Source organism: Anthonomus grandis, chromosome 12, assembly GCF_022605725.1.
Source record: "Anthonomus grandis grandis chromosome 12, icAntGran1.3, whole genome shotgun sequence".
Lineage (NCBI taxonomy): Eukaryota > Metazoa > Arthropoda > Insecta > Coleoptera > Curculionidae > Anthonomus > Anthonomus grandis.
Window position 1 is genome coordinate 4636389 of NC_065557.1, and position 15370 is coordinate 4651758.

Sequence of the window (15370 nt, forward strand, 5' to 3'; positions counted from 1 at the left end):
CTGGAAGAAACTATTGATTTGCTTGGTTTACAGGCAGTTGCGCTATTCTTCTCTTTCTCTTTCATAACCTAAACAGCCCACAGTTTTTCTCTTTTCTTCTCATGACTCGAACTGCCTGGAAGAAATTATTGATTTTTTAAAGGCAGTTGAGTTATTCATCTGTTTCTACTTCATAACCTCAACTGCCTTGAAGAAATTATTGATTTTGTAAAGGCAGTTGAGTTATTCACCTGTTTCTTCTTCATAACCTCAACTGCCTGGAAGAAACTATTTATTTCCTAGGTTTCCAGACAGTTAAGCTATTCTTCTCTTCCTCTTTCATAACCTGACAAATTTCAGGTATGCCAATTGTAGGGCAATAAAACAATTAAAGTTTTTGGGAGGTTATGTTTAAAAAATAAAATAGAAAGTTACATTTAGTTAAGAATTCAAGACATCTTAGAAATCCTAATACCATGAAAATGATGATGTTCATTTAAATGTTTGCTTGTATGTACTTAACAAATTCAGTTAAAAAGACTTTTTTTTTTTTAATATTTTTATTTTTCTTCTATGTACAGTGGTACAACCATTAATAAGAATCAAAATATAGATGATCTTATGAGGGTTTGAAATTAGCAAGGGTTTATATAAAAATAAACAACTCTATATATTATTCTATCATGAACACAGACAGTCTATTCACAATAATTCGGTTTTGAGAAACAGTGAACCAAATACGTTTAAATAAGGATGGTGATACATTATCCACGTATTAAATAAGGGACACGTAGTAAATACCGATATTGTCATAACATCATATGAAAGGACAACTGTCGTCATAAACGTAGAATAATAAAAAAACTTATTAAGAAATCTATAATAAATATAAAATATTTAATTTCCTTAAAAATGCTTTTTATTAGATAAGTACCTTTACTCTAATCAAGTACGTTAAACAAACCTATACAGTGTTAAATATAATAGACAGTTTTCGCAACCATTAAAAAGTATCACCGGTAACCACTAATTGACGTGTATGACATTTGAAGTGTCATTTATCGTATATCCCTATTTTATCTATCCCTTGTTTAGACTATTGTCAAATAATAATAATTGGTTTATTTAGTCTCCTTTCGTCTAAAGCAGTAAAACTTAATTTGTGTTTTATTTTATTTTGCATAACAATGACCACGACCAACCCAAATCTAAATTCCAGTGTCTTGACAAATTTTAAGAGAAGTAAGGTCAGATTTAATGAGGAGGATGACCAAATACTTCTAATGGACATCCTAGCAAATAATCCTTATTATCCAGCAAAATAGAACATCATATAATTTTTGTCCGATTCTAGAGCCGCAAAATTCTCAATCATATTCTAACTTTAGGTGCTTTCCAATTTTTAAAAATAATGAGATATAATATTGTAGACCAAATGGGGTTAGAAAATTTTGGGAGTAATAATCACAAAGGAAACGAATAAGTTAAAAACGCACTTCCGCGTCATCCTTCACCCAGTCAACACGTGGTCGTTCTCGTCGTTTCCTATCCTACGGATTCCTTTCCTTGACCCCTTGCCGTTAATACAACGTGCATTTCAGAATTAAACTTTGTGAAAGTTCTTATTACACTTCCGCGTTATCCTTCATCCCATCAACACGTGGTTGTTTTTCCGTCTTATCCTTTAAATCCCTCTCCCAGACCCTTCCCTACGCCTTGCCGGTGGTAACTGATCCTATTCACGCCGGTAACCAGGCCGGATGCGACATCGTGCATTGAAAAGTTTCTATTGCGATTGATAATTTAATATAGTGAAAGTGTCGATTCGGGGAACAGAGTACATACCCGACGGTTTTCCCGAACCTCAAATCGTGCTGGCAAATTGCCTCGTAGCAGAGCCATCAATTGAATAAAACAACAAGATAAAAGCGGTTAAGATAACGTTTACATTTTTTGCATCTTCGAAAACTCTAATATTAACGGTAATTGTTTTGTTTATAATTTAAAGCATAATCCAAATATTTTGTGACGACGTCACTGGTAAAGATTACTCGTGTCAAAAACGCGATCGAGCGACGTTGCAATCTTGTCGCCTTTTTCTCATCTACATACTACAAGTTTCCAATTCTAGCTCTGTTGAATAACTTTTTTTTTTTGTTAGTCTATTGTGTTATAATTTATCGTTGCTAGTATTGTCCTATAATTGAGCTCTGGAAGATAAATAAATAAATAAATAGAAACAGGTAACAGAGGAATCAATTTAATAAAAAAAAAACACAAACAACTATTCCAAAATCGATTTATTCAAAGGCCATAAATTATATTTACAAAAATTTTGGAAATCCAAATGGGACAAAAGATCTTTTTTTTCGAACGTTCTTATTCAGGTAGAAATCTCATAGTAAGCCTTAAACACTTAAATGTAAGAGAGAAATCTGAAAGTTTATCAGTACTTAGATAAAAAAAAAACCTAACTTACAACCTAAAATTACACTCCGTCTGTTCCTAAATAATAATAATAATAATAAAAGAAATGAGAAAAATGACTCTCGTGACGAAACGATGTGGTTGTGAACACGGTTTCACATGAACATTTTTAGGAACAAATCGTACTAATCGGTAATAATCTAGTCGTCGTCCTCGTCCTCCTCGTTTTCGCTACTTTTGCCGTTCTCTTCCTCTTCGGCGGAGCTGTCCTCTTTCTTCTCTTCCTTTTTCTTTCTTCCGCGTTTGCCTTTAGCGGCTGTTGTTCCGTTGGTCTTTGCTGTCGCGGCCGGTTTCTTTCCGGTTCCTTTTGGTCTTCCACGACCACGTTTTACCGGAGGTTCATCTTCGATCTCATTTTTAGCAGCTACCTGCTGATTAAAATTATAAATTAATATTTCTTTCGTTCAAATCGAAATCATAGTCACGGAAATATTTATTGTGTACATGGTTAATTATTTATTTATTTACCAAACTTTGTCTAACAGGAAATTCCTAATAAAAATAACGTTTATTAATTCCCAATACAATGAACAATTTAATATTTACATTGCTGTAAAAGAAATAATAATAATATAATTCATCCTAACGATTAAGTAGGGGCTGTTGAAGCCACAAAGTAAACTGTTTATTTATTTTTTTTATAATTATATATACATATTTACAAAATAAAGAGGGAGAAAGAAAAAAAGGCGTAAAGAAGAGATGACACTATAAATGCAGTGTTAAGTCACATATTGTATGATTAAATAGGTTACATATTAAACAAACATTTTTTTCCAAATTGAATTTCTAAATGAGCGGACCGACAACGTTAAATCACAAATTTTATACTTATTTATCAGGTTGGCAGCATTGTGGGAAAAAGATGATTTAAAAATTTCCCTCGATGTCTTGGAATGTCAACAAGATATCTTTGTCTTAGGTTTACGTGATGTGCTAAAGTTAAATTTTATTAAAGAGGTAGTAAGGGGTGCGATTTTTTAAAATTTTATAATAAAAAGAAACTGAATGTAGCTTTCTACATGTTGCCATATCTAACCATTTTACATCTTTAAGTTTATAAGTAATGCTGTTGCATCTTCGTATACCAAAAATGAATCTTAGACAGGAGTTTTGAACAACTTGAATTCGACGTTTTGTTTCATTATCAAGGCATGGGCCATAAATTGAGTCACAAAAGTTAAAGTCAGATAAGACTAAGGATTCGCATAATCTTTTTCTTGTTTGAGTAATGTCTGTGTGGATAAAGCATTTTTTAGGGTTGAATAGGGTATTTTAAGTTTTGTAGTGATGTGTTCTTTAAATCATAATTTATGATCTATTGCATTTGTATTACATTGTATACTACAGTTTCATCAACTGTTATTCATAAATTTTTTTATTGTGCACAATCTAAACCCTTAATCTCTTTTGTAATTTGCCAGATACATCAAGATTTATTTCCTCAATTATTTATTCTACAGGTATACTGACTGCCATGTCTCTGAAATTAATAGAAAGTAGTACTTTCCCTTAGTATAAAAAAAACAAATATACATAATTTGTTTCTCTATCAATTTCGTTGATACCAAAGCATAAAAAGAGAAGATTTTAAGGAAATAAAAACCATAGAATACTTCAAATTGGCAAGAACACATATAGTTTGTAACAAAAAAAGTTAGAGCTCTTATACATACACTACAAGAATTTCTAAATAGAAAACTACTGCTGATAATTTATAAATCACTGGTTGAGTCCTTCGTAACTTATGGTATCTTTATCTGGGCTGGTCAACAATGTGTTGTAGCAACTTAATGTTATCCAGAAAACAATTTAAAAAATTATATTTAGGAAAGACTAATATTCGAAAATAATTTTTTTGCATTCTTTTACTGCAAAAAGCGGTGAATTAAAAATTAATTTAAATAAGAATCCCTCATCACGAAGAACTCACTTATATACCTCAGCAAAAAAATTTACAATCATGTTCCTCTATGTATCAGACAAATTTTGGAAGTTAAGAGATTCAAAAAGGAATTAAAATCACTTTTATTATCCAGGGCATATTATAGCCTTGACGATTTTTTTAATGATACCTTTTAACTTGTGCTCTGACATTTTAGTGTTTTAGTTTTGTTTCCTGTTAAATAATGTAATTTACTTCTTCTAAATTCTGTTTTATTGACAGCTTTACTTATTTTTTAATGAAATTTATCAAAAAGATGCTTTTTTTTCTCAATCTGTTTTGTTATGATTAATTTTGGTAATGTGTGTAAATTTTATGGTAAAGTGTTTTAGAAGTTATGTTTGTTTGAAATTTAACGTGAATTTGGAATTTTTTAGTTTTTAGGATGCTTGTACACAAGATTTTGTTGTCTTACGTAATATAGCACATTTTCTTTCTTTCTTTCTTTCTCTTAACTAAAGATTTAATTTGTCCCAACTTTAATGGTAAAAAAATTGTCTCTCAAAGGGAATTTCTTACCTTCTTAGCAGCGGCCTTTTCTGGGTTCGGTTTACGGCCCCTCTTTGATGGTGCCTTAGTTTGGACTTCCTCGTCAGACATATTTAACTAAAGTGGGACACACACCACACGTCTGAAACGAAAAAATATGACTAAATCAAATCCAATGTGTACAAATATACGAGTACATAAGTGAGTCTTTAGATCAATTAGTCCATTTGTCAATGTATGTATATAAGATTTCAAGAACATATTACTAATAATCAGTAATCTAAACAGTGGGGATAGGGTACTATTCAAAATAGTTTTCCTAGCTAATTAAGAATAACTCATGAAGATTTATTCTATTTAAATAATTGTAATATGTCTCCAATAAATATTAGGTTATGTATTTGTATTAATGGATTTGAATTACAGGCCAATCGTGGACAGAGGTTTGTTTAATTTTTACAATGCTGTCGAATCAATTAACTTTAACTCCATTCTCAATACCAACCAAGATATAAACAGCAGATGTGAAACCTTCACTGGTTTAATAGGATAACACTGCTATGGAGGAAAGTTTCCTTATTAAATCTAAAATCTTTAAATCAGGCCCTAAAGAAAACAAACCTTCATGGTTTAATGAACATCTTAGGAACATGAGGGAAAGGTTACGAGCACTATATGGTATTCATTTGCAGCACTCTACTATGGTTTCTAAGCAAGAGTTAACTCAGTATAAAAAGTCCTATCAGGGAGAGCTGTGCAAAGCCAAAAAAGCTGCAAATGACAACTTTATTAGGAGCTTGGAAAACAAGCAGGCAGCAATGTGGAGTTTAATTAGTTCAAAAAATGCTACATCTATTTCTTCAAAAAATCAAACTGCTCAAACTTTTAATACCTTTTTTGTTAACATTGCAGAAAGTATAGTCTCAGAATTACCTACAACCACAAACAATTTTTCTGAATTTTTAACTCCTGGTAGATTTACCACTGACTCTTTTAAATTTCATAAGGTGACTTTCAATGTGGTTAGAGATAAAATAAACTCACTTAAAAATAAAAAGAGCAAAGACTGTTTTGATTTTAACATTAAACTCATTAAAACGATTAAAAATATTATCATTTATCCATTGACAAATCTCTTAAATGCCTGCATAAAAGAAAACATTTTTCCTAAATCCTATAAGGTGACTAAAGTGATACCAATATACAAAAACAAAGGTTCAGATGATGATGTGTCATACTACCGACCAATATCACTGTTGCCAATTTTCTCAAAGATTCTGGAGTCACTCATAAAGGATCAATTAATGTACCAACATTTTGAAAATAACAATCTCCTTGTGCAGGGTCAGTTTGGTTTCAGGAGTAGCAGGTCAACTGCATTGGCTATTGAGAGTTTGGTGGATTTTTTATCAAGGGGTCTGGAAAAGGGTTTCGACACCTATGCTTCATTCTTTGACCTGACAAAAGCCTTTGACTGTGTATCTTATGAAATTTTATTAAGCAAGCTCTGTTACTACAACTTTCATTCAGAGAGCATTGCCTTTGTCAGGTCATACCTGTGTGGCCGACTCCAATATGTGTCATACAATGCTAGTGTATCTGATAAACAGCCATTACATCATGGAGTACCACAGGGATCCGTTCTAGGCCCACTCTTATTCCTTATTTATGTAAATGACTTGCCTTATTTTACACATGAGCATAAGTTGATTCTGTTTGCTGATGACACTACTCTGCTCCAGCATCATCACCCGGCAAAACAGAAAATCGCCAGTACAGAGGAAATAGAGAGTAAAATGAGGGAATGGTTTGTAGCAAACAAACTAAACCTTAATGCTTCAAAAACACAGCATCTAAATTTTTCACTTCGAAACTCTCAAATAGATCTGCCACAGGATAAATCTGTAAAGTTCTTGACTCTGGTCTCATTTGGGAAAACCACATTATTCAGCTGGCATCTAAGTTATCAAAAATAACCTTTCTAATAAGAAATCTATCCACCTCTATATCAAGGGAAGTTTTGTTGTTGGCTTATCATGGTTGCTTTAGCTCCGTTATGTCATATGCTGTGCTGAACTGGGGTCACTCCACTCATGGGGAAAAGATATTTGGTTTACAGCGCAGGTGCATAAGGGCTATGACTTGTTTGGGGCACCGTGACTGTTGTCGACACTATTATTCTAAACTTGGCATCCTCACTTTTCCATGTGTATTCATCTTGCAATGTTTGACTTTTATAAAAAATAATCTACCATCATATTTAACACACAGTAATATACATCGGTATTCAACTCGAAACAGTCTGAATATTTTGCCAGAATTTCGCAGGCTTGGGAGAACCCGCAGAGGAACTGTTTATCATGGGATTTGTTTCTATAATGTGTTACCATTGCAGGTTAGGGAACTTAATGAACAAGCTTTTATTAAAAAAATTAAAAACTATTTATTAAAAAAGTCTTTTTATTCATTTGAAGAGTACATAAATAACAATTTTAATGACCTAATTTAACTGTTTTATAAATGTTGTGTGTCTATTATAAGTATTTTTAAATTGAGTCTCTGTAGATTTTAATTATATATAAATTTTAGAATGTTACTGTATATGTGCGTATATAATTTTTATTCATTACTTAAGTTTTAAATCATGAAACTGCATTTTATATATTACTGTTTATATTGACTTGTAAAAGCACTATGTGTAATATTACGAATAATGAAATAAATAAATAAATAATGTCTTGGAAGATATTGACATATTTAATATTAAGGCAAAAGGATTTGGTGGTTTGGTGTGCAATGTGTGCATGGTTTAGAATGCAATACAAAAAAAAAGAAAGTTTTATTTTATATAGTGAATATTGTAGTCTCTATTTAAGTTATAAAAAAGCTTTTTACAAAAAAATGTTTTAATTTAATAGGGATCGAACCAGAGACCACTGGATCCGAAGTCTGAAGCATATACCTTGTCGCCAAATCGAGGTAATTTATTTACTTAATAGACGGGATCAACCCCATTACAAAAAAAACAATATTACAAAGTTCAATAGTTACATCTAACCATAACTTAAAATAGCTAAAATACAAATATGTTTTTACAAGCAAACCAACATAAAATCAACAGAAGAGTTTACACAATATCTCTAATTTGATTCCTAAAACTAGACAAGCCAATGCCCACAACTTCAATATCCTCACGGTTGATAATATTTAAGGTTCTTTCGATAGGGGAGTGAGTGGCATAGTTGAGTGTGAAAAGGCAAAGCAAATAGTCGGTTTCGTCTCAAGAGTCTTGAAGGGACACCGAAGCTAATTCTACCGAGAAGGTCGGGGCATACAATCAGACTATTAAGAAGCTTAAATACAAAGGTTAAATCACCACGAATACATCTTTCTCTCAATGTTGTCATAGCCAGCACTTCCTGTGCATCATCATAAACATGATTGTTCGGTATTTCCAAATTTAATTTAAATAGACAAAATCTTAAAAACTTATTCTGAATCCTCTCAAGGGCCAGGCAGCTGTTCATGTAATAGGGGGACCATATCATTGAGCCATACTCCAATAAAGAAACCACCAAAGACATGTACACTCTCTTAAATGCCAAGATCCTTGATTGTATTAGAATACTGAACAGGGCTTCCCTCTATATTGTATGATGCTACAACTTTTTTACTTCTTTTGTGAAAACTAATATAATTACATTTCTTTATGTTTAAGAATAAGATATTGTTGACACACCAATCATTTAGCCTATTCAGGTCATTCTGTAACAAAATTTGGTCTTTGGGAGTCTGGATTACTCTATAAAATTTCAGGTCATCTGCAAACAATAAAAAGACACTATTTTCAAAACATGTAGCTATATCATTAATGAAAATGTTAAAGAGTCATGGTGAGCAGTGTCCACCCTGAGGTATGCCAGAACATACATTGATATTGCTGGATCTAGCATTACCCATCTAACCTGCTGAGTCCGGCCTGACAAGATCTTGTGAACCAGGCAACTATGATTGGAGAAACCAAACACACTAAGTTTCTCCTGCAAGATTCTGTGATTGACTCTATCAAAAGCCTTGGAGAAGTCTGTATAAATCACATCCATCTGACATCCCCTCTCCAAGGCATCCAACAGATCCTGCTGATAGATCAACAAGTTAGTGATCATAGATCTGCCCGAACTAAACCCATGCTGCTGATTGAGCAACAGCTCCTTACAATAGAAATAAATTTGGTCATAGATAAGGCTGTCCAACAATTTGATGTAGTATGCGAATAATTACATTATATGAGACAAGATTAAAATCTTATTGGAGATTATTGAAAATGAGATTAGGTTCGAAATTAAAGATATCATTGACACAATTTAATACTGGGCTTCTCTTAGCTCTTGTAATCTCCAGCTTTTTAAAGAGTTCTAGTTTTTTACCTTTTCCACACTCATGTAATATAGTTACTTCATCTGACACCAAAAAGTTATGACCAGTCGATAAAAGATTATTTGCAAAGGCTGACTTTGTTTCTTTAATATCGATGTCTTTATAATTGTTGAAAAGAAGAAAGTTCTTTCACCCTAGTGGAAATTCTTCTACCAAACTGACCAACATACACAGCGGAACATTCACCACAATTCAAAGAATACACCCCAGATTTTAGTTCTGCTAGTCATATAAATGACTTTTTTATTGGAATTACTGATAAAATCCATAAAGATTTGGGTTTCCCAACAACAGATCCACTTACTTATTTATCAAGCACCAGTATTCAAGGATCATTTTTCTTTATACCTATAGACTTGGTTGAGCTTAAGGAGGTATAAACTTCTATAAAAAACAAAAACTCAGCCAGGGAGGATGGCCTATCTGCCAAAATACTCCTGAACATGCCGGACATCTCTCGAGTGTCCTTGTTGAAGCTATAAATGCATCATGGGTTATAGGCACCTTTCCCGCTTGCCTAAAATCTGCTAAGGTTATCCCAATTCATAAGACGGGCAGCCTCGCTGAACCTTCAAACTTTAGACCAATATCCCTTCTGTCCACACTTTCAAAGATTATTGAAAAATTGGTTAAAAAACGTGTGATGTCTTATTTAAAATCAAAGATTATTCTTAGTGGTTCTCAGTTTGGCTTTCAAGAAAATAAAAACACAAATGACGCAATGTTTAACTTTATGAGTGATGTCTACTGTCAGATTAACGGTGGTGGAGTTTCCGCTGCTGTGTTTTGTGACTTGTCGAAAGCCTTCGACTGCGTCAGTCACGAGGTTCTGCTGCGGAAGCTCTTCCACTATGGTTTTAGGGGCTTGGCGGCGAGTTGGTTTTGTTCATATTTAAAGGGTCGTCGTCAGAGAGTGTGTGTGGGGTCGGAGTATTCTGAATAACAATCTGTTGCCTGGGGAGTACCTCAAGGGTCGGTACTGGGACCAATACTTTTTCTCCTATATATTAATGACCTCGTCCGACTTAATATCCAGGGAAAGTTCACGCTTTTTGCTGACGACACCACCGTTCTCTGGCATGGGTATGATAACGACTCTTTGAGAATAGCCATGTTGGCTGATCTTCAACTTATATATGAGTGGTTCAGGGCAAATTTACTATCATTAAATCCAGAGAAGACCAAACTAATTTGTTTTACAAATAATCGTAGTCTTGATAATATTCTTATTGCTAACTGCCCTGTCCCGCCTTATTCTAACAATAAGTTTTTGGGTCTGGTGATTGACAAGGAACTTAAGTTTGAGGACCATATACGGAGTCTCAGCAATAGGGTTTCTGCGGGTTGTTTTGCTGTTAGGGTGACCTGTCGGGAGCTTGGCATGGGGATTGGGAGAGCCGTGTACTTTTCCCTGATTGAGTCCCATCTCAGGTATGGTGTCTGCTTTTGGGGTAGTGCAAGCAACTATCTTCTACAGATGTTGTTTGTTCTACAGAAACGTGCTGTGCGTTATATATGCGGGATATCACCTAGGGAATCATGCCGACCATATTTTATCAGGGAGGGCATTCTTACAATCTACTGCCTATACATACATTATTTTCTCCCATCAATACAGGTTTGTCCTACAGAATCCACGATATGTCACTCGTCAGCGGAATAATTTGCGGCTTCCCATTCCAACATCTGCCTTGCTAAAGAGATCAATTTTTTATGAAGGTATAAAAATCTTTAACCACCTACCAGAGGACATTAGAGGGGCAAAATCTCTCATCAAATTTAAGTTTCTCTTGAGGAGATTTCTGAGTGGTCGAGCTGATTACTCTGTGGCTGAATATTTCAACGACAATCAGATTTTAATTAATTAAGGGCGACCTAGCTCTTTTCCTAACCTGTTTGTTTCAAATGTTTTTCTTTTTTTAACCCTAGATGTTGAACTGTACTTAGTTAAGAAAAGTTAGATATAGTTGATTTTATTAATTAAAAAAAAAAAAAAATGTAAATTTTAACTGTTTAACTTTGATCCGTCATTGTAACTTGTATTTTTAAATATAATTTTAACCTTGTAACTCTGTCTCTTTAGGATTAGGTGAAGCTTTGTTTACAACAATTTTTTGTTCAAACAATAAAGCATATTTGAATTTGAATTAGATATATGCTTTGGACTTCGGATCCAGTGGTCTCTGGTTTGATCCCTATTCTATTTAAGTTAGTTTTGTTTTATATCCTGTTTACATGTAATTACTCTGATATGTTTGCAAAGTTTTTCTAATAAATAAATGCAAAGAAACATCATATGACATGCCTCGTACATAACATTGACTGACACATAAATTATTATTGGCAAACCATGTTTGGAAATCATCAGTTGTTAAAGCCGCAGCCACTTGAAGTTCTGGAAGTCTTTATCATAGCTAAGAAGGGTGGTATCATCAACATACTGGATGACTTTAAACATTGACATGTGAGTCGGAACTTTATTGATATACAACAGAAACAGATGGAGATTCATTATAGACCCCAGTGACACAACTGTACCAATTGGTAATGCTGATGAGATCCAATATTCAACTATTTTAATTCTGCCCAACAAGGAGTCAGTAAAAAAGGTTCGGTCAGAAAATTGTACTAAAATTTATTTATGTGTAGACAGGGACTTATGCATCAATAATGAATAACTAAGAAATGTATGGTTGCATATGTTTAGGCATAGGACTGGAGTTATGTATTCAGATACTTTAAAGTGGTTGAATGGCATTTCTCTCTCAAGACCAGACAAAGTTAAGGATCTCCATATAACTATTGATTCTAAACTTTCTTTTACACCACATTTCCACAATATGGTCGTCAAAGCTATGCCAGCCATTGGGCCTTGTTCAGCGCCTTACAGTGGGTCTTTCAGTAAATACTATAAACATTTTATATTGCTCTTTGGTTCGTACTATAAACATATATAATTTCTTTATTGCTTTCAAGATCTAATTAAAATAGACAATAGCAACGTCACCATACAAACAAAATTAAAATTTGATAACATCTACACAGTACATACTGCTAATAAAAATAGTAAGAGCAAAAAGATAATGTTGGACATAATAATTGGGTGCATTACCTTACCACTTGTATCTCAAGTATGATACATTATGAAGATAAATAAATTAGTAAATAAACCCTTAATATTTATCATAATACACACATTTAAAATTGTAAATCGAAACTATAGATACACTTGCCCAACAGATACCTTGCAGTGTCTTTCCTAAACATGATGATATTTTTCTCTTGCCTTAGGGCGAGAGGTAATCTATTATATGTTTTAATAGCAGCAAAGGCAGGAGATCTTGTTGAGACACTCAATTCAGCTCTCCCCCTTGTCACAATAGACATACCCTCAGCATAATAATCTTCATTACTTTGAAAAAGATGCAGGTGTTTCTTTGCAAAAACAGCTAACATAAGAATGTACAGAGCTGGAACAGTGAGTAGACAAAGCTTAGTAAAATAAGTCCTACAAGACTGACACGGCGTCAGTTGAAGATCCCCAAAACATCACACTATAAGTGATTAGAAATTGGACCGATGCATAGTAAAGTTGCTTTAGACAATTTAGGGAAAGCTCTTCTCGTAGACGCCTTATTAACGCGCAGAAACTATTTAGTTTTTTGCCAAGAGTGTCTATGTGTGGGATCCATGTAAGACAGGAGTCCATTTGTATACCAAGGAATTTTAAGGAAGTTACCTCTCAAAGAGACTTTTTTTCAAACTTTAGTAGTAGGGAATTTTGAGGTAAAGTTTTGGAGAATGTCAGTAGCCCGGTTTTATCAGCATTTAGCTTCAGAGCATGATTGTCACACCACTCTACCACCTGAGAAGCTCTACATGGTGTGCTCAATTCTCGTATAGATTGTCCTGAGATTCTGGGCAACATAAACTTTAATGTTGAGACCAAGCAAAATCTCTGCTTGGTCTTCGCTTGCATCTTCAATATCCCCTTCCAGTCAACGAATTATGGGCGAGAAAATGAGTCCCTACAAGGTTTTTTGCATAAGGCCGTCTTGTAAGTGTATATTGAAAAATAACTTGTGATGTTTCGCATACTGTGTGATATTCAACCTCTTCTTTTAATCTAGGTATTTTAATATTTTATTTAAAGTTTAAAGGTGTTTGTGATGTTTCAGGATTTTAAATGTACTTGTATGTATATGGATATGTGTATTTATGATTTTAGCCTAGATATAAGCTAAGCTACTTTTGATAACTTTGTATTGTAAATGGATGAACCGTAGATGAATAAATAAAAAAAATTAACCACCCAGTTTATGACCACTACCAAGGGAAACCCATTGAAGTATCTTATCGAACAACCTCTGGGTAATTATTTGAATATTTCAAAATGTTGGTATAAAAAGAGAATTTACCTGCACTGCTGGAATTTACGCACAATTTCCCTTGGTTTAACTAATAAATTCATTTACACATTATCGAAGCGTTTTGGTCAGAATTTCCCAGAAGCCCTTGGCGGCGGCCATTTTGAAAACAACGGAGGCCATCTTGGACGCTTTCCCTCCCTCTCCCACCCACGCTTGGTGGCGTCATATAAACAAATTAACGGTTTTTTTTTAAAATTTTATAACACATTTGTATTATTAAATGTTAATTTTACCGTTATTGACTCGTTAGGGTGAGAGTGGAAGGGAGGTCCGACACACGAATTTAATTTAATAAAAAAAAATAGAGATTTTAATAAAAAAAAAATAACACAGAAATAACTAGAAACCAACGCCCAACTTGAGGTAGAGAGGAACGAAGAAATTAAGCAAAAGCGAAAACTGAATAATAAATCGGCCCAAGCCAAGCTCCTCTCTTTGTTCTCGCGTATGCTGATTTGGCGCCATATATCTAAAGAATGAAGAAAGGAACAATAAAAAGCCGGCAAGGTTATGTTTTTAATTAAATAATTTTTTTTGTTATTTTCCTTTTAGCGATAATTGATCTTGGATGATGCAAAACAAGACGCCGTCGGGGTGTATGCACTAATCAAGGACAGCCATTTTGCACGCACGGGTATAAAAAGGCTCGAGGCCTTCGAGGCGTAATTACACCCTCATTTTTTACGATAAACCATTAAATAAACGATAAAATGAAAAAATTAAATAAAAATTAATATAAAAAATACTTACAATACAGATGAGGGGTTGGATTAAGTTGGACGAAGAGACGCGCACACCACAAGGAACACACGAAGATTGAACGAGGGCAAAATGGCGTTGTTGTCGTTATTGTCGGCTTGGCTTTTTGACGTTTGCTGCAACGCACGTCCTGATTGGTCCAACGATGGGGTCCTTAGGTTCTGGCCAATCGCAGAGCTCCGATTTGCGCGCCAACTTCTAAAGGTTATGGTGGTGGGGGAAGAACGTCGGCCCAGTACGTTTATATGCCGTACCCCAAACGTTTCTAGACGCTAGGTTTTGAGAATTATTAATGTAATTGGAATTTCAGGATTTAAAAGTAAACATTTATTTAGTCAAGGCAGTTGAAGTGATTTTTTTACTTGTTCCAAGTAGTTCTTAGTGCATTTTTGTTTATACGATATACAATAAATGCATGATTGTGATCACTACGTTTACACGAATGCATGATACGCTTATATAATATTGAAATCAGATTCAATACAGGAGGCAAAATGGGGCGGGGCTCACTGTAAAAGAACCATCGACTTTTTAACATATAGATGTTAATGTCATGTTTTCTAGGCATTGGAATAAAGGTTTTAAGTAATTTTTCATTTCATTACACGAATTTGATTTCCACTGATTTCCCATCTTTTTTCTAAATTTCTTACAAAGAGATTTTTTATTTTTCAGGTTTTTCGAGTTAAAAGAGGCGGGGCTTCACGTTATTTAGTAAGAGATGGCGCCGCAAAATTTAGATGTATAAAGTTTGCGGTATTTAAAAAATGGCGCCGATGATATAATGTTCTTTTGGTTTAAGTTTTTTATCTGTTTGTAATTTTGTCATTAAACTCTTCTTTAT

At 33.8% G+C, this 15370-nt stretch overlaps 1 protein-coding gene across 4 annotated transcripts; it reads right to left on the reverse strand.

Moving 5' to 3' along the window:
• Positions 1-2264: 2264 nt before the first annotated feature.
• On the reverse strand, positions 2265-14679 carry LOC126742937 (ABC transporter F family member 4-like). 4 transcript variants are annotated; one of them, XM_050449821.1, is made up of 3 exons: positions 14518-14679; positions 4931-5042; positions 2265-2834 (listed from the first exon to the last, which is right to left on the reverse strand). In XM_050449821.1, the coding sequence occupies exons 2-3, from the start codon at positions 5009-5011 to the stop codon at positions 2607-2609; spliced, it is 309 nt and encodes a 102-aa protein (XP_050305778.1). In that variant the 5' UTR covers positions 5012-5042; positions 14518-14679; the 3' UTR covers positions 2265-2606. The 4 variants fall into 4 exon arrangements, with proteins under 4 accessions (XP_050305778.1, XP_050305776.1, XP_050305780.1 ...); XM_050449819.1 differs by having other exon boundaries at positions 2265-2837; positions 14518-14678; XM_050449823.1 differs by lacking the exon at positions 14518-14679 and adding an exon at positions 13756-13774.
• Between the last annotated feature and the right edge of the window lie 691 nt (positions 14680-15370).

Bases quoted from the DNA above. Each gene is read 5' to 3' on its own strand.
- LOC126742937 (XM_050449819.1), bottom strand. From the start codon at position 5,011: ATGTCTGACGAGGAAGTCCAAACTAAGGCACCATCAAAGAGGGGCCGT. The intron at 2,838-4,930 runs GTAAGAAATTCC...AATTTTAATCAG, and splicing joins AAAAGGCCGCTGCTAAGAAG to CAGGTAGCTGCTAAAAATGA.